General features: G+C 43.7%; 1 protein-coding gene across 3 annotated transcripts in view; it reads left to right on the top strand.

The window, feature by feature from the left end:
- The first annotated feature begins 2,678 nt into the window (after nt 1-2,678).
- Nucleotides 2,679-25,580, top strand: part of TBX15 (T-box transcription factor 15) — a 103,984-nt gene continuing 81,082 nt past the window's right edge. The window contains exon 1 of one of the 3 annotated variants that reach the window (XM_026104862.2): nt 2,679-3,231. In XM_026104862.2, coding sequence (XP_025960647.2) covers nt 3,030-3,231 — 202 coding nt within the window. In that variant the 5' untranslated portion in view covers nt 2,679-3,029. Of the gene's footprint in view, nt 3,232-4,941; nt 5,045-6,869; nt 6,941-25,580 lie in introns of those variants that run through there. The other 2 variants (XM_064519472.1, XM_064519476.1) reach the window with 2 other exon arrangements.

Here is a 25,580-nt window from a genome sequence, read left to right on the forward strand (position 1 = left end):
GGGATGCGTTTTGCCAGCGGGCTTGGCCTCTGAGGTGCAAAGAAGGAATCGAAATCTCATTTCCCGGTTCGAGGAGCGCGGGTTTCGCCGGACGAGTCCCCTTAATGCAGGGGCAGAGATCTTTCTCCCGCAAACACCCCGTCCTCTCTCCCCCGGCACGTCTCCCGCCTCGGGTGCACGGCTCGGGGAGGGCCAGGGCGGTGCACAGGTTGCCTTTTCCTCCGCTTTTACTGAAAAGTAGCCCTTCCCTTGTGTTTATCCCTTGAACTCGCCGCGAAAGGGGGCAGGGGGTCCCGCTCTGGGCAAAATCTCTCGGGCACTGGCGGAGCGACAGGGAAGGAGAGGCGCGGCCGCCGGCGGCCGTGTGTCGCCTGTGTCCCGGCCACCGCCGGCGGCACCGTGGGGAGCTGCTCGCCGGTCCCTGTAAAAGGGTCCGATCCTGGGAGTCTGCCAAGTAGGGGCCGGTCGGACATGAAAACACTGTTGTGCTTCTTTCTGCTCGCTATTCCGAGGAGGTGCCTCTGCCAGAGCTGGGCACGGGGTGGTCCGACAAAGCTCAAAGACCACGAGCAGCAGCGTGGAGAGCCCATAGGTAAGGGGACGGAAAGGGGTCGCGACTGCTTCTAACCGTCAGCCCGTAAAACCATATTTTTACCGGGAAAATGTATTCGTGAGCCGTTACATCAGCCCCCAAATTTCGTTTAAATCTCCCTGCCTTTCCAACACCATTCCCTCTCGCTAAAACGCTATAAATAATCCTGTGTTTTCTTGGGCTCTCTTTCTAAAATCTCCCTCCAGCCTTCCTCGGTGTCTGTTTCCCAGACGAACCTTTCTGAGGCTTTCGGAAAAAAGGAAACGGATTTTTATTTGGGGGGCCTTTCTTGGCCGTGGGGAACACAGCCGAGGCATCGTCTCGAAACGCATGTGCCCTCTGCGGGTCCCCACTCTCCAGGCAGTCCCGATGCCGGTTTTAAAACCCGAGCTTCCTCCTCAAAGCGTCTTACTCTTTCGCTGGCCTCTTCACCCTGCATTGCTCTCCTTGGAGCTAGGGAACAGGCTTCCTTCGGAGCGGGGCGAAATGAGAGCGGGGCAGTGCAAGGGGGCAGTACCCCCCTGTCGGAGCGCTGGTGTGCCCGGCGCTGAGCCCTCTCCAAGGGACCTGTCAAAGGCGATGTGCAAGACAGGAGGGGAAAGGATCGGCCGGGGGGGAGGGGGACAGGAGGGGGGAGGAGGAATGATGGGGATGCACAAAATCTGCTCCTCAATCTAGATAACCGCGCTTAGCTTTCCCGAGATTTCCCGAAGAAATCACTCCTTTCATCCGAGAGCCCTTTCTTTGCCGCTATTGCCGTTTGAACCCCGGCAGACTGCTGCACTTCAGGCCGGGGAGGGAGCTCTGAAGGGATCTTGGTGTGCCACAAAAATGTGGACATCACGGGGTGACTCTGGTAGCTTGAAGAGCTGCCCCCCATCTGCTCCTTTCGCCTGTGTCCAGCCCCATGGAAATGGCTCGCCCGAGCTCCCTGCTCTCCTCCGGCGCTGCTCAAAGCAACGCCGAGCCTTTCGGGAGCCTATGAGAACCAACAACCAGAAATAGCCTATTCCGAAATTTGATGTGTCTTCTCGCCCACTTTTTCATTTTGGCTTGAGCCCCATTCACTCCATCCTTTATTATTTAGTTATTTATTATTTATTCTGAACCTGCATTCGATCCTGGGGATCGAATTAACTCCTGGCGGCTTGTTATATTTTCCCTAGGCAGTGTTTCGCTTGACTTCACATATATTTTTCCGAGGTCCGAACAGCTAGTGAAAACACACGGTGCTTAACCGCCGCAAACGTAGCCCTTGCTTCTTTTCACTACACGCCCCCTGCGCCACGCAGGACCTAGGAGTGCGTGAGCAGCTACGATCCCACCTCAGCCTGAAAGGCAGAGTGAAGAGACGAGCAGAAATGAAACGCTGAATACCATCCAGACAGCTGGCCGGGATCTGTGCCTAGCGGATTTTTCTCTTTGTATAGCTACAGTGGCAGAAAGGAACGGTACAAAAAAAAAAAAAAAATCCCCTTTCCAAAGACAAGGCACTCCCGGTGCCAGAGGATGTCTGAATGCAGCTGCCCCCGCTGCAGCGCGCCCCGCTTCGGCACCGGCTTCGTGCCCACGCCGCCTGCCCGGACACGCCGCTTCAGACACGCATCATTTTGAAGTGAAACTTCAAAACCACCGAGACGGGACTGTTATAGGGCCAAACACCGATTCCACTGGCAAACACAAGTAATACATGACATGAATGACATTTTCCAAACACCCCCTCATCCTGCACCCCCCGGCTTTAAAGACCTTTTTCGAATACTTTTTCTTTTTTTTTGGGGGGGGGGGAAGTGGGGGAAGAGATTTCGTTACCAGGAGTCCCTAGGAAATCTGGGTGCGGAGGAGAGAAGTGTCGGAGTTGTTACCTCTCTGCATTCAGAGCTATGTGTTTCCTAATGGCTCCCCGCTCTTCAAACAGTTAATTCTCCCGGCCGGTGTCCCAGGACTCAGATGGCCAAAATTCTTAGCCCCGAAGCCCGAGTCTCCCTCCCCTCCCCATTGGGTTGCAGCTTTTGGGTCTCTCCCGATCTCTCCCTCCTATTGGCCGGGGACATTTTTTTTTTCATTACTTTTTTTTTCTTGACAGGCGCACACAGCCTGCCTAACTCTTGGAGAAAAAAAAATCCCAGAAGTCTGGATCAATCAGAGAGAGACAGAAGGAAAGGGGAGAAGAAAAAAAAAAAAAGATGAAATCCAGCCTGCAGCCCCTCTGAGCAAGTGCTGGGGACCTGGGCTGTGCACACCCTCCCGGCTCTGCCTACGGAGTATCTGCAACCTCATGTAGTTCCTGCAGGAGACTGAGGGCTGGTTCTTCTGGGGGTGCAGCTGGGGAGGGGTGGGGGGAGAAAGAGGAGAGGGGCTCTGCCTCTGGTCCCCGAGCTCTGCGCTCCCAGCCACTGGTTGCTCATCTGCCCAAGGGTCTGGGCTGGGGGATAAGATGAGTGAGAGGCGAAGATCGGCGGTGGCCCTCAGCTCCCGAGCGCACGCTTTTTCAGTAGAAGCCTTGATTGGGACAAATAAAAAGAGGAAACTGCGAGACTGGGAGGACAAGGGGCTGGATTTGTCCATGGAAAGCCTCAGCCCCAATGGCCAGCTAGGGGACAATGAAGACCCGACACAGTGCCTGGACCTCAACCCCGGTTAGTGCAACTCCTTTCTCTACGCCGACCCCCCCAATCCCTCTTCCTGCCTTTAGCTCGCCGCTGGCCCGGCCGGGGGCTGCCGGCCTCAGCCCCTCTGCTCGGCTGGCGGGGCTGCGCGGGCGCGCCGCGCTCCTCTGCGCTGCCCAGACGCGCGTCCAGGAAAACATCCGGCATTTGGGTGGGAGAAATTCTGCAGAGATTTTTCTGTGTTATTATTATTTTTTTCGGCTTACAGGGACTTTTCTCCCACCCACTCCGAACTTTTTTCCCCCTAACTTCATGACCTCCCGGGAGGGAACGGCGTGCCCCCCCCTTCCTCCTTCTCCCTTTCTCCTCCCTCTCCCTGTGCCTGCCGTTCGCGCTGGTACTTCCTGGGTGTCTCGGGACGCGCGTTTCGCCTTGCGCTGCCCTGCCCCGGAGCGTCCCGACCATTGCAAGGGTAAAGGAGGGGGGCACGACACTCACACCGCTGCCGGAGAGATCTCTCCTCTTTTGTACGGCTCTCCCAACGGCCCCCCCGCCCCAAGTCTGCCCCGTGGAAACCGTGCTGTCCTGACCGGAGATTTTGGTGGAGGAGGAGGCGGGCTCCCCGAATCGACGCCGTCCCGATGCGCAGCCCCAGCGCAAAGCGGCGGCGGCGGCGGCGGGGCGAGGCGAACGGTTCCGGCTCCGGCTCCGGCTCCGCGGTCCGGCCGGGCTCCGCGGCACCCGCGCACCCCGCGCTCCTGCGCGCCCGGCCCGGGGAGCGCCGGAGCTCGGGGCCGGCGCTCTGGGACCTGATTCCGCCCGCCCGGGCCGGGCCGCGGCCGGATCAGGTCCGCGGGGCTCTGCGCTGGGGCCGCTCCACTCAGCGCCCGCGGGAGCGCGGCCGGGAGCGACGTCCTCCCTGCGCGCAGGGCGAGCGGGCTGGCACCGGCCTTGCCCCCGCTTTTCCTGGCAGGGAAAAGGCTCTCAGCCGAGGGAAACGGGCAGCGGGCGGCAGGAGGGTCCAAAGGGTCCCGCCCGCGGCACCGGGCCTGGCGCCCCCAGGGACCGGGGGAATTAAGAGCAGCGTCAGTGCCGCAGCCCGTAGGTCGCTGCGCGGTATCTGGGGAGAGAGAGCACGAGACCGGCCTCGGGTTTTTATTTAAAAGAGGACCGGTGGCTTGGCGTAATTATTTGTCCCCCGAGGCAAATTATTTGTCCCTAAAACGAGGGCCCCGCAGAGGCAGCCGCGAACCCGCGGGGGCTCCGAGAGGCGAAGAGAGAGCGGCGCGGAGGGAAGTGCGCTGCGTCCCGCCCCGCGCAGCGCAGCGCCGCGCCGCGCCCGCGGGTCTCGCCGTCTGCCCTCGCCGCTCCCCAGCGCCTTGAAGTGGGACCGAGCCAGCGGCCCTGCGCAAACAAGTGCAATGATCGGAGAAAGGGAATTTCAGGGAAATTTCCCTCATTTTTCTTTTAAATATTGGGTGGGGGAAAAGGTCAAGCGATTTTTCCTCGGGACCCCGCGAGAGAAATGGCAGTAATTTACTCCACTTGCTCTATTCCACCTGATGAAATTGGGGAATAGAACATTTGTGTGTGTATGTGAGAGAGATTCCCCCAGATATCGATAAGGGGAACCCGAAACCCAGCACTAAAAGCAGAGAAAGAACTAGAGATAGAACTATAAGAAAAAAAAATCTGTTGTAAAAAATCTGTTAAGTGTTTTCGAAAGGCGCTAAAGACCGGGAACTCCGGAGACCACCTCGCCCCGCTCCGCTCTCAAGGAACCGCATTTCAATTTGCTTGTAACAACAGCAGCTCTTCCCGATGCGGATCCTAGGAGACGTAGGTAAAATCTTCTTCCTGGAGCTCTCTTTCAGTGCGGCGACGGGCATTAAGGAGAGACGCTATCAAAATAACAGCCACCAAAAATTAGCTCACGATCTCAGAGTGTTCCTCGTACAAAATAAATACGTGATCGAAACCACAAAAATTCGCTTCCCGATAACAGCAGATATGCGAATTAGTATTCATTTTTAGAACCGTTTGGCATTAATTTCCAGCTACTACAGGATATATTTTTCGTTGGTTTAGAAGTTAATTCGCACATTTTTCCATGAATTCGAAATAAAGAATTGGAAAAAGCCCTCATGCGCCAGACTAGAAAGCGGGAGAGAACGGCTGCTAACGCCGGAAACCTTAGAAAGCAAATGTGATGTTTTTCATAAAGCAAAGGAAATCAAGAACAGTTTGAGAAATCATTTTTAGGACGTTGATAGACTTTAAATAAAGTCCGCAAGTGTAATTGCACAGTCACTTCATTAAACCTAAATCCGCCGCAGTATACCTTTGCTGCCGGGTGAAAATTGATTAGCAGCTATATAATAGCCACCAAATTCCATCTTTACAAGACGCAATTAAAAACAAACTTTACACCTAAAGTATTTAAAACTCTTCAAATCTCTAGCGAGATACCAAAAAATAAAAAAGAGAGGTTTTATAATATCCTAAACGTTCAGAACTCAAAATCGCTGCTCCCGCATAGCATAGAAAATAACGTGGGGCTGTTCTTTTGCTGCCGATATTATTGGTACGGGTGTGACTGCAGAGATGCCCCAAATATCACAGTGAAGAATGGAAAAATATCTACTAGTTTGGCATATGACAGTGCAAATCGGGCTAGCCCAATTTGTCGAATTATTCGAATAAAACAGTCAGTTTGAGCTCGCGAGGATCATTCGCCTTAGGGAAGCAAACGCAGGGAAGGAGCAGCGAGAACTCGTGCTCCTTTTTCCAGCTCTTCTCTGTGCAAGGCGCTATTTAGGTTTCGCCCCGGCACGGCTCCGACCCGTTCGCCCCGTCCAGCGCCGGTTTTTCTCTTTGTCGCCGAGGCGAGCGGCGAGCGGCGCTGGGAGCGGTGCCCGCGGAGGAGGGAGGCCGCGGAGGCGGGTGTCTGTTCCGCAGCTCTGCTTGACACCCCGGGGTTTTGGCCTCACGGCTTCATGAAAAATTATGCCGGTGTCTGCACTTTTCACCCCCTTTGGACGCGTTTGCTACGGCTTTGTACTGGCTGTGTACGAAAGCCAGCCTTCCCAGAGGGTGCAGGACTCAGCGCTCCTCGCATGCACGTTTCGCCGTTTTGACGAAACCTGTCACCTCGTATTTGCGATTTCCGAGCCGTGCCCAAACCCTTGGCTAGCCAGGTTTGCAGCGACTCCGAGTGTCCCCCAGTGCCCGAGAGAGCGCAGCTTCCCGGGAGAGGCCAGGGGTAATGCTGGGAGTTGTGTGCTGGGGAGGGAGAGGAGGAGAGACGTGAGTGGGCAAATGTCTTAGGTTTGCAAAAACACCTCCGGCATCTCCAAGTTATTTATGCCTCTGCAATGAATTTTGTCACCAGAGTTAATGTGCTGTTTTACGAGACTCGTTTAAAAGGCGGATAGAGCTGGATTTTAATCACATGTGAGTTTCGATCACCAAGTTAGGAAAAGCAATTCGCGATAAGGGCGGCTCCCCCGTCTCTCCCTCCTCCGACCCCGTGCCCACTCGCGGCGCGCCGCCGCGGCCCTGCGTGGGCACCGGCGGCGGCGGCGGCGGCGGGGCGCGGACAGCGGCTCCGGTGCGGCCCCGCGGAGACACGGCCGGTCCCGGGGCCGCAGCGGCTTCCGCCGTCGCCGCCGCCGCCGCCACCGCGGAGGGGAGCGGGGCCACGCGTGAACCTGGCGGCCAGAGCGCCTCCTCGTAACAGGTTTGATTTTCTCAGAGGGCAGCAAAACAATGGGCTCGGATGTCTTCTGGGTATTTATAATTTAAACGCGAGCAGCGGAAAGGTCACAGGGGGGCCGGGCATTGCCTTCCTCGATGTATGTACTGTTTACCGTCGTCTGTCGTGCTGACTTTCACCAGTCCTTGCCTCTGCCACCCCAGCGGGGCAGGCACGGCCGGCAGGCCGAGAAGGAGCTGAGTGCGCTCGTTGGTTCGGCGCAAGTTCGCCACGGACGTTTTGGGCGGACTTGTCCCCTCCTTTGAAACACAGTGGCTCTCTTAGGTAGCTGGGTTGGCTACACACAAGCGCTTCAGAGGGACAACAAAATGGTATGGCTATAAAATCCGATTTCTTGTGTAGCCGCGTTCCTCACAAAGACAGAAACGAGGTAGTGATTAGGAGCTTCATAAATGAATTTTGCCAGCACTGTCTTCGTACCATGTATCCCGTGGGTATTTCTTATGGCATATATTAAAAACGCACAAATCGGCTTCTGGAAATATCTTTGAGAGTTTTGTTTTGGTCTATCTGTAAAGAGATTGCATTACAAAATGGTTTTCGTGCCGTACATTGTGTAAAGCTATGTTAATGAACTACTGCGAGGCTTTGCAGTGAGAGAAAACAACACGGCACACATTTTAGGACTTGCAATGTGTTTACTACAGCTGCTTATCTGTAAGACTAGCCTCAGGTTAAGATCTGATACCTTGACAAAGCCTTACACTGCTGGCAAGAGTAAAACTCCTATCCGTTTTGCTATGGCATGAAGTTCTTCTATCTAACCTCGGAGGTTGCACGAAATAGCCATCTTAATGCTGCCTACACTCCTGTATGGAGTACCTGGTTCTCAAACATACTGCAGGCAAGCCAAGACTATCTGCAACAAAAACAACATCGAGAAATGACAGCTGGCTAAAAGTGTCCAGAGGTTTTGGACTGGACGTCGTCTCGGCAGAGATGAATCCCTAAGAAGGAGGTGTGTGTAACCAAAGTTCGAGGAAGTGCAATTGTGGCAACGATAAAAATAGACTGCCACGTGCCACCTCATTTTATTGAAGAGCCATGCGCGGACCATATTTTCCATATAAATCCGTTCAGTGGAGGTGCATGAACAAAGTAGTGGTATCAAACCTTGGAAAAGGCAACCTAGAATTTTCAGGGTAGAGGAAATGCAAATGATAATAGCATGATTTTTTTTTCATACTCTGTGAAAGTTCATGTTCACGAATTCCCATTTTTGACTAATGCCTATTAGGTCCATGAATAGAGAGGGACTTAATTTGGTTTCAGATGTAGTTTCTTAATTAAGCTTTTGCCTGAGTGCGTAGTGCATGGGACTAGGATTTCAGGAACTGGCAGAGGACTTTCTGTCACCTCTTCTGTGCTCCACTTTTCTGAGGTAGAGTGAATTGATGGACACCATCCTTTGTTGGTCTTTGAGACTCGCTGAGGAGATATGCTCCGTTTAAATGTAAGACAGAGAGCATTAGCTTGGTTTTTGGCAGAAGAGCTTAAGACTGGAATTTATATATGCAATGTCTTCCTAACGAATGTGTATGTGCCTGAGACTGCATGAATTCATCCCACCTGTCGGATCATCGGCTTCCCTCCTAAGGAGGGGATACTGGGAGGAGGGGGGCTCAGATCCATTGCTCCCTGGTGTATCTGATGGAAGGGAAAATGAAAATCTGACCCACATAATGCCTATGCTCCTTCTGTATTTTGGCCGCAGAGTTAATGCTCTTGTCCTCATCAGACGACATGATTGCAGGAGGCATATGGAGCTGTACAGATGAGGGCGAGAAGAGCCGTGCGGGGGCTCAGAAAGGGTTTGCGTTGGCCAAGTTCATACAATTTTGACCTTGGAGTCTGAGGAGACAGGGAGTGAGAAGGATTTGTCTCTGTGGTAATATGTGTCTTACTGAATTGGTGAACTCCTGCTGTTAGGTTTGTTAAACTCTTCCTGCAGAGAGGTGAATTGCTCACACTGTATGAAGACGACAGGTAATGGAGTAACATAGACAAATCTTACAGAATAGCAGAGTTTCAGAAAAAAGGCAACATGTCAAACAATGTCTTCCATTCTTTTATATTTATTTTTAATCTACAGCATTTTTATATGAGTTTATTCCATCTGCAGGGAAGGGGAAAACTGCAGTTTCAAAAGACATTTTTTGTCTTTGACAAGAACTTTGGGAGAATCCAAAAAGCTTCTGTTACAAGCAAAAGTCAAGTAATTCCTTACAAACCATCAATCACTTCTCCCTCCTCCCACTAGGGACTGAGCGCTTATATCAAATATCAGCCCAGCTAGTCTCTCCTCAGGCAGAAGTGTCCTGGTTTATCTATATCTGTCTTTAAGGAAAACTGATGCTTTTTTCAGATGGAAAAGTTGAAAGAGGTCTTCCAAGAGTGCTACATTCAGGAAAGAGCATTTGTATTATTTTACAACAGTCAGGATCACTCAAGCCACCTATATTCTTACAGACCAGGGTTCTCATTTTAAGCAGTCGACTTGTAAGAATCAATGCTTGCAAGTGTTATGTCTTCAAGGGTCAAAGTGTGTTTTTGTTTTGTTTTGTTTTGTTTTGTTTTAATTTCTTTCTGCATTATGGTCTACATTGATAAGCTTACGGTAGTTTGAAAAGCGCACTAAACTCAGTCTGAGTGCACTGGGAACATTGCTAGGTAGACTGAGACCAGCTCATACGGCGTTTATGCTGGTTTATGTTTTAAATAAAATCTGTTCAAGTGCAATTGAAATCAGCCTAAGTGTACGTATTGAGACCTGTAGTTTACAATGGTGATACAAAATCAAGTTCAATGTAAGAGGCTTAAGTTTTCTAAAACTGACCAAGTTGCAGAGATCAAAATAGTTTCCCGGACAGACTGAGCCTGCTAGTGCCTGCTGATGGCATTTTATGATTTTGTGCTAGCTATGAATGTTCTGACATCTTGTTTAACAACACCTTTACTTTGGAGTAATGGGCTGGGAAGGTATGTTGAAATCCTGACAGTGAAAGCTCAGTGGATATACAGACAAATGATTAGCATCTGTCAATCTGGGAACAATGCAGCTCCATTGGAAGTGCAACAATGGATACCCCGGTGTACATGGAAACCCAGGCAGCCATGGGCTTTTCAGCACTCTGGTGCCAAACCTTGCCCGGAGCAGCTCTGCATCGCAGGACAGGAGATATGTTGGCATTTCTGGATTCTTATTTGCACTAGGGTTTCCACAGATAGGAAGCACTGTGCAACAACACTGAGACTTTTTTTTCTGTGAAAAGGTTGGTGTGTAGTAGCTCTTTGCTGTTCCAACACGAGTGGATATATTTTGTGATTCCAGCTTTTCTAATTGCTAAGCAGCTGCTATTTCAAAATGCAATGGCTTTTCTTCCTCGTGGTAAGGTCTGTAGCATGCTTTGATGAGAATGGCTAGAGAAAGATAAAGTGGTGTTATGATAAAATTGAATTGAAATCGCTTTGAAAGTCAATTAAGAAATTTTAAAACTCTGACAGGAAATGTAGCACCAATTAGAGTTCTAGCAACACTGTTCAAGCCAGTGACATCTTTTAACGAAGCACTCTGCAAGATCAGAGAACAATGAATCAGTAAATCAATCCAAAAGCACTTGTTGCAATAATATTTCCATAGCCATTTGCTAAGATGAGCTATTCATCTGACAGTATTGTGAAGATGGTGAAAGGACAGTCCAAGTCAACCCCCCGGTGACAATAAGTTGTCTAATGTTTATTGTATATTTGCAAATGCAAACTTACAACTGCTAGAAGGAAGGCTGGACCTAGGAAATGTCTTAGGCCAGCACACAATAATTCACAACAACAGAGAAATTTAGAGAAGGATCTCCTGCCTAGGGCCGAGGCAATAAAGGCTTTTTGGGACTGAGCTGAAAAAGTGAGAAGGGGGTTCAGGTTTGGTTGAACCAAAGCTGTTTGGTTTTTTTTTTTTGCTTTATTGAGAAATAGGAAAATTTAATTTCTGGTCAACCTTGGTATATTTATTTTGGCTGTGTAACTATTTTTAAAATGGATTCCCACTATCTCCTTTTTTTTTTACACTTATTTTAAAATAATTTGAAAATAGAATATAAAACAAATTTGCAATTAATAAAAGCATTTTGATACAGATAACAATGAAATCAAGCATGTGAACATTCAGAACTGCTCACCAATTTTTCTTCTTTCATGAACCAAAAGTATTTGCCAGATTCTACATGATTTGACAAATAAGTTTACATTTGTCAAATCCCCATTTTTTGATGGCTTTACTATATTAAAAAAAAAAAGTTCAGCTAAATTCTTGAATGGTAGAGTTCAGTTCCTGTCATAATTGACAGTTGCACTGCATTGTATCTACACCTGCTCATTCTTCTTAAGGCTTCTGCTTTTTATGAAGGAAGTATAGGATATTTTCCAGTATTGTTAAACAGACATTTTCAGCAATGTCCACACATGTAGCTCTTGGAAAGCAGCTTGGGAAGAAACTATTGCCAACCACCTTTAAAAGAACTGATTTACAGGTTCTAAAGAGTACTTAACCAACTGGTTAAGAGCTGACACAAATCATACTAATAATCAGCACATTTATATGAACACAGCCAGAGGAAAAATTGTTTGAAAATCACTGGGCCAGGGCACACAGAATAATTATGAATGACTTACAGTTCTTTGACTTCACTCAGTGACTAGACGCACTCTTGGCTAGCATTAACATTTTTTCCCATGACCAATGAATTAACAAAAAAAACAAGCCTCTGCTTTTAGGAGCTTCAGGAAATAGGGAACTGCCTGATCAGAAATATACCCCAAAACGAAGGGGAAAACTGAAGACAGCGAGAGTCCCTTTGCTTTTACTGAGAGTGAGGAGCTGTGTATCACAGAATCCTTAAGAAGCCACACCAGTTTAATAGCAGCATCCCTTATTAAAATATCAAAAGTGCTGACTGACTGTGTGGATACATAGGGAGAGAAAATAACTCTAAGGTCAACATGCCATAAACTTTACAGAGATATGGTGTAACGTAAATAGGTTGGGGAGTCTTCAAGAACAGATTATTGCTGTTTCATTCCTGAGGTGCCTGCAGATCAGTTCTCTAAGTCTGAATCTTCTGAGAAAGAAGGTACACTGAGAACAGATAGAAAGATTTGCAAATAGATTTTTTTCCCCCACCTTGTTGCCTCACTTGATTGTCTTCAATTCCACACAGAGGATCCTGATGAAAGATCAATTGTTAACTTTTTGTATTTGTTATTGTCATCGCTTTTATAGGCATGGCTTAGTTTGACTAAGAAATCATCCCAGTGCTGCCCTACCATCCCTCTGTCATCTTTGCACTTAGCTGCACTTTGCACTGATAAAATGCAAATGCATTTTTATTTTGCTTTAAGCTGTCCTGCTTAGCAGGGTGAAAAAACAGTAGGAAGAGAGCTGTTGAGAACTAGCTTGTACCCTCTCATCCCTTGACAGAAGTGCTACCTTTGGCTTCCTTAAAAGCAGGCTTCAGCCCAGAAATTGCACTGCATTCTGCTGCTGCCTTAACTTGAAATAAAATGCCATGCATTATTGAGATGGACAACCCTAAATTTTTTGGTGACACTTCCTCTGGCAAATATGTGAATCGTCCCTGTGTTTGTTCTTATATTTATCAGGTATCTGACAAATTAAAAACAATAACATTGGAAGTGTCCTATCACATTATCAGATGCAATAAAGAAAAGACTGTGTGGAAGCGTATTCATTAGGCAACTGCTGACCCAGGGCCTGATTCTGCAGGATGCTGAGCATCTACATTTCAAAGAACTTTATGGGGCTGATTTTCAAGAGGTGACCTTATTTTCAGTGGCACTGAGAAGGTGTAATTCCCACGGAGATCTTGACCTCTTGCTTGAGTTGTGTTTATGCTCTGAGATGTCCCAAGCAGACCTTCACAGCCAGAAAGCATCCTCTCCATCAGCACAGCTGTCAAGACTGGAACATTTCTGACTTACATATGGGAATCTCTTCTTGGTGTGCTGGGTTAGTCTGGTTGAATAAAATAATTGTAACAGTGAGGTTAATGCCAAGGCGATCGCTTTTATACTGTGGAAAGATCATGTTTTCCTCTGGTCTTCAGTGTCCATGCAAATGTCTGATGGCACAAAGGCTAATAGGCTAGATCAGATAAAGGTTTCTGGAATATGCCCATCTTTGCTGTCTCTAAGCACTTCTGCCTTTTTATTGTGCAGTTCAATACAATAATGCCTCATACAAGGCAACAAGGCTGTTATTTTTAAACTGAGAAGTTTTTTTTTAACTTCAGACAACTTAATCTTTTTATGCTGGAGGGGTGTAGAAAGCTCTGAAAATAAAGAATACAGCACATGGCTGTGGTTGCCTAATGGTTTTTATTTCACTCTAGAATTTAAAAGATAAATAGAAGATTTATTATTGTAGGATTTTGGGTTTCCTGTGCCAGGCTCCTTGGAGCAAATAGAAAAAAAGTCTTCATTTACCACCAAATAGCAAGTCTCCATATGCCTAGTGGCAAGCTAGTCACGTTATTCACTTCAATGCTTCGGAGTGTTACCCACATAAGACTGTAACATCACAGTTTGGTTATGCAGGTCCCTATAACGCTAGCCGAGAGGCAGAAAGCTTGCATTGCCCTTCTAGAGACTGCTTAGATTATTCTGTACATAGCAATTCTGTTTACGCCATAACTCAGGAAATTGCTCTTGGGCTGGGAGAAGGGAGGGCAGCTGCAGAGATTGTTAGTAGTGTGCTGTTACAGAAAGGGGCAATAATTAATAGCTTTTGTGAAAATGCGGTTATATAATGGAACTTCAAGAAAATCTCCCCTTCTGCTCCTTGGTAGGAAAGCTGCAGTTGTGAAGCGGCTGTTTATTAAGAGTGCTTCAGGACTGATTGTTTGAGTAATGTTAAGGTGCCGAGCATCGTTTACCTATGTGGGAATAAGTTGCATTTTGGGAATAACTGACTTTAAAAAATGGAGAGAGGCTTCGCTGAATACATAGAGGACACACTAACAAGTAATCCAGTATGTTTATAGCCTTTAACAACAGCAACAAATAATCAGTTCAATCCATAAGAGGATGAAAAATGTTAGGTCACTTGCTCCCTCTCTGGCTTTGCCATGGGAAATGTCCTGCCTCTAATTGGGTTCCCAGCTGGACTGAGATGTTGCTGAGTGTCTATGGGTGCTGCCTCCTCCTCAGGCTGGGACACTGCACAGGGAGAATAAACCAAAGAGCATGCAAGTGCTGCAGGGCCAGGGAGGAGGAAAACAGGCAGAAATGGGGACAACAGTTGGGAAGGAAAGCAAAGATTGAGGCAGAAGAGGTCAAAAGAGAAAAGGGACAGAGGGGTGCAGGATTTCGTTTCCGACCCCAGCAGGCGAGTCACGGCATGAAGAAGAATTAGAAATTTTTTTCCAGACTTTTCCCTCCATCTGGGTGCCCTCGTTTTTTTTTTTTTTTTTCCCCCAGATAACGAGTGGCATGGTTCCTAAAGGTGACATATATTAATTATGGTCCAATATGCTTTACATAGTCACTGGAAAGCATCTCAGTACCTTATACTGGACAAACATGTAATCGTTTGATACAGCTTACAAGCAGAAACTTTCATGAAGAAGAACAAGATTTGTTCTCCATGGTTTGGTGTGAAAAAATTGTGAATTTCAGGAAAAATTGGAAAGAATTATTTAGATGGAATCATCTCCCTTCCAGTGAACATTGTAAGATTTTTTAGAATAACGTTTAAAATCCCATTCGCTGTTGTTTCTGGTTAAATAATTAATTAATTAAATTAATGGTTAATTAAATTAGGCAAAAGACATTTCTTATTGTTAAGGAAGTAAATAAACTTCACTTGTAATAACCAACTACTGTGGATAATTCAGTCCTACCTCTACTCTAAATTTATTATACAAATTTGTTATTTTTTATACTTGGGCTTTTTCATCTGTTTGTCTTTCCTTGGCAGCTCTTTTGCATAGTAGCAAAATTTCTTGGAAATGTTACTCTTTCACATAGACTGGCTAGACCTACCTGATTTAAATGAAGCATTATGAATAGTAATAATGGTTATTTGTAGTTCAGTGGAAGTATTTAGCCATGAATTATCCCTTGGTCATTCTATTTATGAATATTCAGATTCTTGTTGAGTATTCATGGAAATGTTTGACACTGCAAAATTGCAATATGAATGATTACATTTCAAATAATTTTTACTCACTGTAACATTTACATAGTGCTGTGAGTTGTACAAATAGATAGGAAGAAAAAACCATTATTGTCATCTAATGAAGTGAATGCTAGCTATTTTGTATTTCTTTCTTGAAAAATAGAAGTATCTCATGGCTAGATTTTTTCCTACTTTTTTCTTCCCTTTTACTTTAGTCTGAATTCAAAGCTGGAATATTTTTTTTCACTCATCTGAGTCATGGCTTTCACCTGCAAATCAGGATGCTCATCTAACTTTATCAAGGAAGAGATGAGTCATTTTAGCATTTGGGATGTTACGTGTACTTAGACTGTTGACTTTTTGGAACAGCCCAATTTTTTGTTCTGCTCATGTCTAACAGCACAGTGGAGTGTCAATCCACATCAAGGGTTTCTGGACATTACAGGTCTATGAAGAATAATATTTTGAAGGTGTTGCTGGTTAGTCACCTTCCTTTAATAAGACAACATTTACACCAACCGTTTACACTGCGGTTGGCTGCATTTTTCCCATGTACAGAATAAGATGTGCTCTTCAGTTAGTGTGCCAGAATTTGTTGCTTTGAGCACAGTGGGTCAAATGTGCTTAACTCTTCCCTGGTAGCTCCATGATAGGAGAATAGGGACTTCAACTAGACTTTGTCATTATTTTACTTGTGGTCTGAGTATGACATCATTTAATAATAAATTCAAAATCTCTTGATGACATTGGAGTAGGAGCTCAAAATCTTAGAACAGCGGAAAATCTAGATGAAGAAATAATGGAGGTATAGTTCTGTGGAGTAGAATAGAGCTCTCATGTTGTTTCAGTGTGTGACTCATCACAGGCTAAATCTCCATCTTATAGTGAAACATTTTGTGAAAAAAATCAGAAATTCCTGAAATATATTTCCTCTTCCTCTGCCTAGGATATTGGGAAAAAGAAATCCTTAATCTGTATATCTTAAAAATAAATAAGAGAATAGAAAGCAGTGATTTCTTATTTGTGGCTCCAGAGAGCATTCTGAAAAAAGAAGATTTAGTTTGTAGAGTTCTGTCAAATCTTTCTCTTCATGTCCTCATTCCATTAAAAATAACAGAATTACCATTTGATACTGTTCACTCCCAATTTAGCAAGGAACGCACAGATATCAGTCAGTGTTTGAGTCCCTCACACAAAGGACTTGAAAAATTGGAGCTCTAAAAGTTTCATTTTCTTAAACTAAATTTCAGCCAGCCTCAGATAAAATGTTTTTTTTTTTTAATGAGGACATGAGTGGTTTTTAAAGTTATTTTAAAACTGTCATTTCTTTCGTTTCACTTTGCAGAAGTCCGTAGATACCCATGTGGGGCTAAATTCAGCAAGTAACTGAGAAGTTCAGCCCATCCTATCACTGTATTGAAACAAAAGCTTAACAGTGCCTATGACTTCCAGCAAATATCTAGTATCCCTAATTTTTAGTTGATGTACTTCCCTCTCTTTTTTATTTTATTTTTTTTAGGATTTCTCTTCTTTAGGAACTGGTGATTTTTGCAGGGAAAAAATTCCTGCTGCTCTTATCAGTTCAGAAGTAGTGAATGTCCAAGATTATCAGCAAAGAATTTGGTTCAGTTACTGTTTTGCTTGTTATATACTATCCCTGAATTGTGTGCATGTATAAATAAATCAAAAAGAGATTTGTAGTATGTACATACACATATTATTACTAAGAAAATTTTGGATATAATTTACTTATTTTTCTGTAGACTGTAGTCTAAGCCTTTTCTAGGCCCACCTAAGTTCTGAATTTAAACATTTAACATATTTTAAGCATTTTAGAAACACCAATCTTCTCTATTCCTATTTTGCACTTACAGTCTGTTACAGCAATAAGTATTTGATACTAGCATTAAGTTTGATGCCTAGAAATAGGAAAACCTGCTCAGCGAGAGGTTTCAGGCATTTGATAATGAAAGCTACTTCAATTTTTTTACTGCAATGGTGTTTGTTTTACTATGGAATTTAAATACTTGTTTTTGTTTAGGGTAACGAAGAATTGCCTTGCTTTTTAATAGGAAAGCATCATTTTATCTATTCTACTCATGCAATTAAGTTTGCACCAAGTATTTCATGCTCATGACTACTTTTAAGTAGTACTTTTTAAGAGTGGGAGATGCCGATAGAGCTCTCTGCTGTCTTTGCTCAGAGCCACGCTACGACGATACCATTCCCACTTATCTAACAGAAGTGTTTTGTGGCAGCCAGCGTTTCCCTCGAGGCAAAAGTGGAGGTGAAATCTTCTCCTGGAAGGGCAATTCAAAAAATTCCACATGTTAAACAGAAGTGCAAAAACCCCTTTTAATGAAAGACAGATTGCAAGCGTTTGCCTATGATTATCACTCTGCTAAACTCGAGCATAACAGCAGAAAGTCCTGAAGCGTTTACATCCAGGGAGCGAGGCAAGGGCAAAAGCTGGAGAAAAAATGTTCAATAACATGGGAGCAAACAGCTGTGAGGACAAAAACACTCCACTTTCGGTGGCGGAATCTTTTAGCAAAAGAAAATAATAGTTTAGCAAAAGCCAAACTAAGCAAACCCTGGGCTGCATCATGCCATAAATCCTTAAAGGGAAACTCTCAACTGGAATTTTAAATGAATGACCAGTTCTGAAGTCTTCCAGTTTCTGACAGAACTTTCTTTAAATGCTCTGGCCGGCATTTAAAAGTACATTAGGCTTTAATTTTTGTTCCTGGGAACTTTCTTGCCCTCCTCCTTGTGTTAGCAAAGGCATTTTTTGTTAGCCAGGTTGCTCCTTGCTTTCTGAGGCCCTGATCCTGCCAAAATGTGTTCATGTCCTTTCTTGTGGCAAGTCTCCCATTGTAATCACTCCCAGCAGGAAAGGTGAGCTCACGTTTATGTGTCTGTAGGATGGGTGCCTAATTGTAGGGGAAATGGAAACTGCGCGGGATTCTGCCAGTGGCACAAAGTGAACATCAGGGAATGTGGCGTAAAAGATATTTCTCTGATACTTCAGTTATGGAAATCCTAGATGTGAAGTGTAACTCTAGTAAGGTACAAACCCTTCAGAGAGGAATGTAATTTTTCATGTTATAAGTATACAGTTTTAACCAGAACTAACCACTAAAATAGCACATTTTGAAATTGTTATAGTTGTGAGGTGAGGACTCAGATTCTTTATTTTAACTTTCAACATTTTCCTTTTGATGTAAAACTGTCAGCCTCTTTTGTGTTATTTGCCTTTGAACTCCAGTGGGTCTTTCTTTTTTACCTCCTCTGGTGCATGATGTTGCTTTACATATTTAGCAAGTCTGATGATGGAACTTCGGATAAGTTAGTTCAGAAATTGCAATATTTATTAAATCACCTTTTATGGTCGCAGGACAAGACAGAGGGTTAAACAAAATGAAATTGGGACCCGTCATATATCCTTATTTAGGAAAACAGTCTCACTGAAGTCACTGAGAGCTGGAAAATACATCAGATGAAACATGCACATTGACTTGAACCTAAAATCCTAACTTACATCTGAAATTTTAAAATGGGTGGTTAAATTATTTATATGCTTTCAAAAATGCTATCAAGATTTAAAGTATGACACTGGCATGCATGAACATAGTTTAAAAATGCAGTCTAGCCATAGTATGCCGCTTTTAACTTGCACTGCAAATTTAGATAAAGCCATTGCATACCCTGTACCAGGTCCAGAGTGAAGAATGGTAATCAAAGGGGACCAAATTTTTATGTGAGAAATTATCTCTCTGTCTTAGGATCTATTTGAGATAAAAGCCAAAGGTGGGGTAAGATGTCTTGCTTTCACTCCGTTTTTGGATTTCGATTGAAGGAAATTTCAGGAGAAGACAGGCAATCATTATTTCCTCTTCTCCCTCTTCTTGCACAGTAGTGCAGCTATTTTATTGAGAGCCATTTGCTGAGCACAGGCAAGATGCTAGTATTTAGACTTTAGCATGTAAATTTAGAACAACTGGAGAGCAGCACTTTAGGAAGGTTATATAAGCATTTTCCACTCCAAAGGCCTAGTTTTGCACTACTACTGGTCCCTGATCTCTTAATGACTTTTAAAGGGCATTTTAGTAAAAGAAGCAAGCTTCTTGCAAGCAGCTGGATAAATGACTTGTGTTGTGTCCTGATGGCCTCATTGCAGTAATGTTGGTTCCTTTTGCCACTTTTCCAATGGCTGTATCAAAATTTCCAGCTCCACATACCTTACCCTGAAAATCCCATAACTTCCCCATTTCCTTCCCAGCTCCTCTGCTTAGAGCTAGGCAAAGGGCAGCATTTTCTGTGTCTGGTCCCAAGCTGGGCATGCTGTCTGGACAAGCACACGCAACAAGCACCTGAGAGTCTCTCTTTGCTGTGGGGCTAATTCGGATGCTCCCTTTTTGCTTAACCATTGATTTTCACAGCTTGTAGAGATTTAATACCTTGGAGACCTCTATCCTTCTTTCAAAGTTGGTTGAAACTGGCCGGTGAGTCAGTTTGGATCAGTGGGCCCAGACTAACAGGGGGAAGGGAAAACTGACCAGCTGATGGCATGACCTCGTGAGCCCAGTTTCCTTTGGAAATGCTTGATACATAGGCAGACCCTCTCTCCCCTATGGTTTATACCTGGGTGTTCAGAGGAGATGATTTAGGACACACTTATTTTACGTGCTTATGAAAAGACACTGAAAAATTAATGTTCCACTATTCCATACAGCTTTTGCTATTTGTATAGCTGGATATATAACTAAGAGTAGCATTTCTTAAACTTTTAGACCTGAGTGCCACTTTAGGAAGCAAAATCAATGGCATAATGCTTTAGCTCGTGCTCTTAAAAAGGCACCCAGTGATGCTCTGTGCCCTTTTGTTCCTGCCCTGTCCTGTAGAGGAATACCGGGAAATGCTGATATAATTCTTTGTAAGACAAGATTTCCTCTCCTTCCCTGCAATACTTGACAAGTACAGAAGTAATTGAGAACACGCAGTATATCACGACTAGCAAAGCAATTAGCACTTAAGGGCATAAGCAGAATGTCAGAGCTACTGCTTTAGACTCTGCAAATTCACATGGATGCCCATGACATGGTTTGAAGATTCCCTTTGCAACTTTAAAGGATATTACATTTAAAGGTTATTATTGTATGTTTAAAGGACACAGTGCCTCCTCATGCAAGGGTAAAGGGGTGTGGGCAGTAGGGAGCTGAACTTGGCTCCAAGTCCAGCTACTTACTTGCTGTTTGACCTTAAATCAGACTTTGGCCAAATTGTTTTGATTCTGGTCATCTTGTTTTCATCACTATTTGAGCTCTCAATACATGAATCTGTGTGTGTGTGTGTGTGTGTACACATTATCCTATCTAAAATACACTCAAATCTAAAATACACTCAAATTTTTTGAAATAAAGAATGCCGTGTGAATGTAAAGCTTAATGCTTAATTCTTGTTTTAAAAAGTCCAGTATATTAAACTGTGTTATTAAAATACTTCTGGGTTTTATGAATGTCATTTGACTGGCTTGATTTTTCTGGAAGGAGATATGAGTTGTTGCACATTCAGCTGATAAACTGTAATGTTACCTTAATGCTTTTTCTGACAGACTGTTCCCAGAGGTTTCTGTGCCTTTGCCACTGCCCCTTCCGTGGGGGTGTTTTTGAAGTCCTGACAACTCAGCAGGAAATGTTTGTCTGTATTTGGTCAATGTCAACATTTTTCTAATGGTAATTAATCCAGAATTAACATTTCATAAAGTTTTTCCCTGGTTTGCTGTAAACGGCTGGATCCTATGAGTAAAAATCTCCCTGGTAGGCAAACCCAGACTAAGAAACCACTTACCACGTAAAACCAATTTAAATCCTGTATTAATGGTTTAGTATAGTGTGTTGGCTCTGGTGCGGAACCCTGGATGTGAATTTCACCGGAATATTTATGGATACTGCATTCCTCCTTGTATCACCATCTGCTCGCCACCTCTGTTTCTCTAACCGAACTTCAGCATCTGTACCAATGTCAGCGGAAGCTTTAAAATCTGCCATTAAAATAGCAACAAGAGCAGAGATCTGCTGTTAAAATAATAGCAACAACATCCTTCTGTGGGATGCTAAGGAATACGCTACAATGGACAGGCCTGATCCAGCATTCCTTTCCTGCCCTGGCAGCTTTTTTTTTTTTTTTTGGGGGGGGGGGGAAATGCATGTGCTGTCTCCATTTCTACATACATAGATAAAAATTTGGAACTACTTTCTCCCATTGTCCCTCTAGCTGAGGAGTGGGCGGGAGAATGGAACAATGCATAGAAATACCAGGCAGCAGATGTAAAGAAGCAGAACTAAAACCACTGATGATGTTAATTTATAGCTTTTTCAAATGGCTGCCCATGTAATTGTGACTGAACCAAGTCCTGTGCCTATACAGTAAATGGTAGCAGGATTAAAGCCTTAAATTTGAGAGCAATGGGATTGAATTTAGGGTCACATGCAAAACACCTTGAAAACAGAAGTACAGCTGTAAGCAAGAAAACAAGACATGACAATAAAAGTAATAAATTGACGTTAGAAATTCTGCCAAATTTTTATTTGATTATAAGCGAAAACAATTGTGGCAACATTCTCTAGTTTGGTCCTTTATAATTTTTTTCCCCAAAGAGAGTAGGTAGCCAACGGAATAGAAAAGGCCGAGGAATGTTCCTGTATTGCATCTCAGCACATGCACGTATCTAATGAATACATATCACATCCAGCAACACAATTTTCTAGCACACTTTAACGTGTTTGACTAGTAGAACTTCAGAGCCATTGTAATTCTGACATGAAAATAAAATCACAAGCTCATTAGCCACTAATGCGCATTTGCAGAACTTGGCTTTCGATTGTTAGAAGGAAATTTGTGCTAATAATTCTGAAGGGCCTGCTTTCAAAGTGGACTAGAGCAAAGGGGGTATTCTTGGGTGCAGCAAAAGCTGTGAATATCCGTCCTGAAAAAAGGAAACTTACCTTGATGAATTTATACAGGGAAATTAAAGGCGGTTTGTGTTGCTCCTGTACAAGTTCAATCGAACTGGAGTTCTGTAGAGGAAATGATGCTTTTTGTGCAACTTCTAATGGCTTTTTGGGGCGTATGCAGTAAAGGATTCTTTTTTTCACTGCAAAATCTCTAAAATCTTAATCGCCTTACCTCATAGTTTGGCCAGTACTTTTTCATTGATTTTGATGCCACTATTTAATGGCTGACTAGATGGAAAAACAATTATGTGTCTTGCTGTGTGATCACTGAGAAGTGTAACGCTCACTTGCAGGAAGCACAGGGAATAAAACCTAGTGAATCCAAACTGTTATTAAGTATCAGCTCTATGTCAATAATGCGGTTTAACATATGGAAATATTAGTGATATTTGGTAAGTGGTCATTTCAGAACAGCAACATTATTATTGATAAAGTGTCCAGTCTCTAAAATATACAAGATCTTGCACACCTGTTACACAATACAAATATCCACTTGCAGTTTCTTTGCATAATAAGTGCATACACAGAATTAAATAGCAAAGGGCAACAGAAAATGGCAGCATGTGAAATGGGAAGTTGATTAAAATTAAATACTATAACAACATTGAAATACCAGCTGGAATACCAGCTTTGTGTGGAAGCTTATTTCCTCTTACATTGATTATGTGGGTTTTTTTTTGAATTACTTTTGTTCTGCATTCACAGAGCACAGTGGGTAAAGTGGAATATCAGATGAAGATGTGAACTGCTAGCTTCTCTATCGTGAGAGGGAAAAAAAAGCTGCTGCATTTTGTTTTGATTTAAACTGTGCAAGTCTGTTAGCAGGAATATAAGGAAATGAGTAAAAGACCAAAACAAAGGGATAAAATAAGAGTTCTCCACAAGATAAGGGAGCCCAATTTATTATTTTTAATGACAGTCATATGGAAGAGAAACTAATACAACAGCAGTAATAAGAAACAGTCTACCATTTAATACCTGTAGAAGACAGCATTTATTTTTATGTCAGGTTAAGGGCCTGATCCAAAAATCACATGAAACTTTGCCCTCATGAAGTCTTCACGCCAGACTCATACAATACAAGCCAAAACTGGAGCTGGCCCAGTCTTTGAAGTTAGTTGTATCTGTCTTCACAGTATCAGGCACATGAAACCTAAGAGTGTTAGGAAAAGAAAGCTTTAAAAAATTAATGTGGAGAAAACGCAAGATGAAAAGGGAAGGGGGAAGTAGCATAAAGGAAAACAAAGGCAAAGCCCACATTTTTGTGGCTGTAAATCAGTTCCAGTCAGCTGAGCGATTTTTCACTTGTTGATACTATGTGAGACTGAAAGGCAGCAGGATGAAAATAGCCAATTGGCCAGAATAGCAGAGAGATAGGCATTATCTATGTAATCTGAGATAAATTCCTTCTATTTTTGTTCAGTAAAAGCAAGAGTTGCACAGTGAAAGCCATCCAGATGAGGTCAGAGTATCTCTTCTGTGTGCCTATGACTGCCTGCAGTAATCCAAAAGCACTTGAGACATGGGTTCAAAACTTTATTTTGATCTTGCACATCTAGTGCTATTTACTTCCCTAGTCTATTGAGGCACTGTAGTCTATTAAGACAGTGTAGGATCTCTTCTGCTCACTCCAGCAGTTTGCAGAGAGGTGAATTGGGTTGAAATACCGGGAAGAAGGTTCCTGGCCAGAGATAGACTTTGATCAAGGGTGTGCCTGCCTGGCTAGCAAAGTATCTGCCATTAAAACTGAGAGGTTACCGGGGTACATCAGCCCTGCTCCTTGCTTGTTCCTGGCTCTTTCAAGCTCTTCTCCGATCAGCTAGTTTCTTAATATCTCTTCCCCAGCTGTTCAACTTTCCCCTTTTGTTTCAGAGCTCTCTTTCTTTGCTTTTCCCTAGAAAACCCACCATACTCGTACTCTCAGACCATCTTGCCTACAGCAATGTTACTGCTGGTAACTCTCTCCAGATGTTGTCTAGCACACACTCATCAGGCCAGCCACTTCCTAAGCTACTTACCTGCCATTAAAGAAAACAAAAAAACAAAAACAAAGACAGTTTTATATTTAGAAAAATAAAAAGCCCAAACCAAAGCAGAGCTAGAATATGAAGGAACTGCAAAAGAAGATATTACAGCTTCACAAAAACTTTAACACAAAACAATTCATACAACATAACAATTATGCCTGTTGACAAATGTAAAGGAATGTAATATGTAAATTGCATATTTTTATATGCATAATATAAAAATAATCAGTATTATTCATTAGCTGTCAAAAAAGTCCAAAACAAAACAAGAAATAACCTGTGCAGGGACTCATACTCATTACCTGGTGAAGTTTGGTCTTTTGTGTGAGTAAAGAACCGGATCTGTATTTATAAGGACTTCTACTTCTTTGATTCTCTTCTAGAAATGTGACCTGATGGGATACTCCCTCTGTTACCAAGATGTTCCACAACTAGCAGGCTGCGTTTTTATGAAGAAAAGGGAGGGCCGGTTACAGGAGGAGAAATGGTGTTTTCCACATTTGACAAATTCACAGTTAGAGGCTGGTAACAAGAAGGATCTTTTCCTTCTGCACAAAGGGAGCTTCCTTGTGAGGAGCAGGCAGTACAGAGCACAGCAGGTCTGAAGGGATAAGTAATAAATAACAACCATTTTCTGTCACAAGGGTTATTACTCTGGTCAGGTCCACCCGGAATATTTGGGCCTCTGGCACAACCCAGGGTGAGAGAAAAGGAGCTTGCCTCTCAAGAGGGTCTCTGCTGAGGAAAGTCACCACTATGCAATATATGTTGAACTGGTATTGAGACAGATACTTCAAGGCTGAACTATCTTTTATTAAAATTTTCTTTGAGCAAATCGTGCCTGGAAGATGAATAACCTATGTGCGCTCGCTCGCTCTCTCATTTCAGCTCAATAGCTTTCCCATTTGCTTAGTACTCTCGTGTATCTACTTTTCTATTCAAATTACATATATTTTAGAAATTATTCAATTTTTCCTTGAGTTCATATATGTCAGTTGCTCAAAAGGGCAAAAAGGTCAGATGAGAGCTGTTATATGATTATTGCTGATTGCTATTGTTGATAGAAGAGAGGAATTCTTACTCTATTATCACAAAACTCTTCATAAGATTTCATATCCCCCTCAGAAAGAGTTAATCCAAATAGGTGACAAACAGCTGTCATAATGCAAACAGAGCTATACATTAGACAGGTTTGAGTGAAGAATCTTTTATTTTAATCAAGATGTTAAATGGGAAAAGATGAAGGGAGAATGGCTTTTCTTATTTATCTTGTTATCTCAAGGTAGCCCAAGTAAAAGAGGTGGCTTTAATTTTTATTTTTTGTTCTTCATCTCTTTCTTATGCAGCAGTCCTCTCAGAAATTTCCTTAT

Source organism: Dromaius novaehollandiae, chromosome 1 (genome assembly GCF_036370855.1).
Source record: "Dromaius novaehollandiae isolate bDroNov1 chromosome 1, bDroNov1.hap1, whole genome shotgun sequence".
NCBI classification, from domain to species: domain Eukaryota; kingdom Metazoa; phylum Chordata; class Aves; order Casuariiformes; family Dromaiidae; genus Dromaius; species Dromaius novaehollandiae.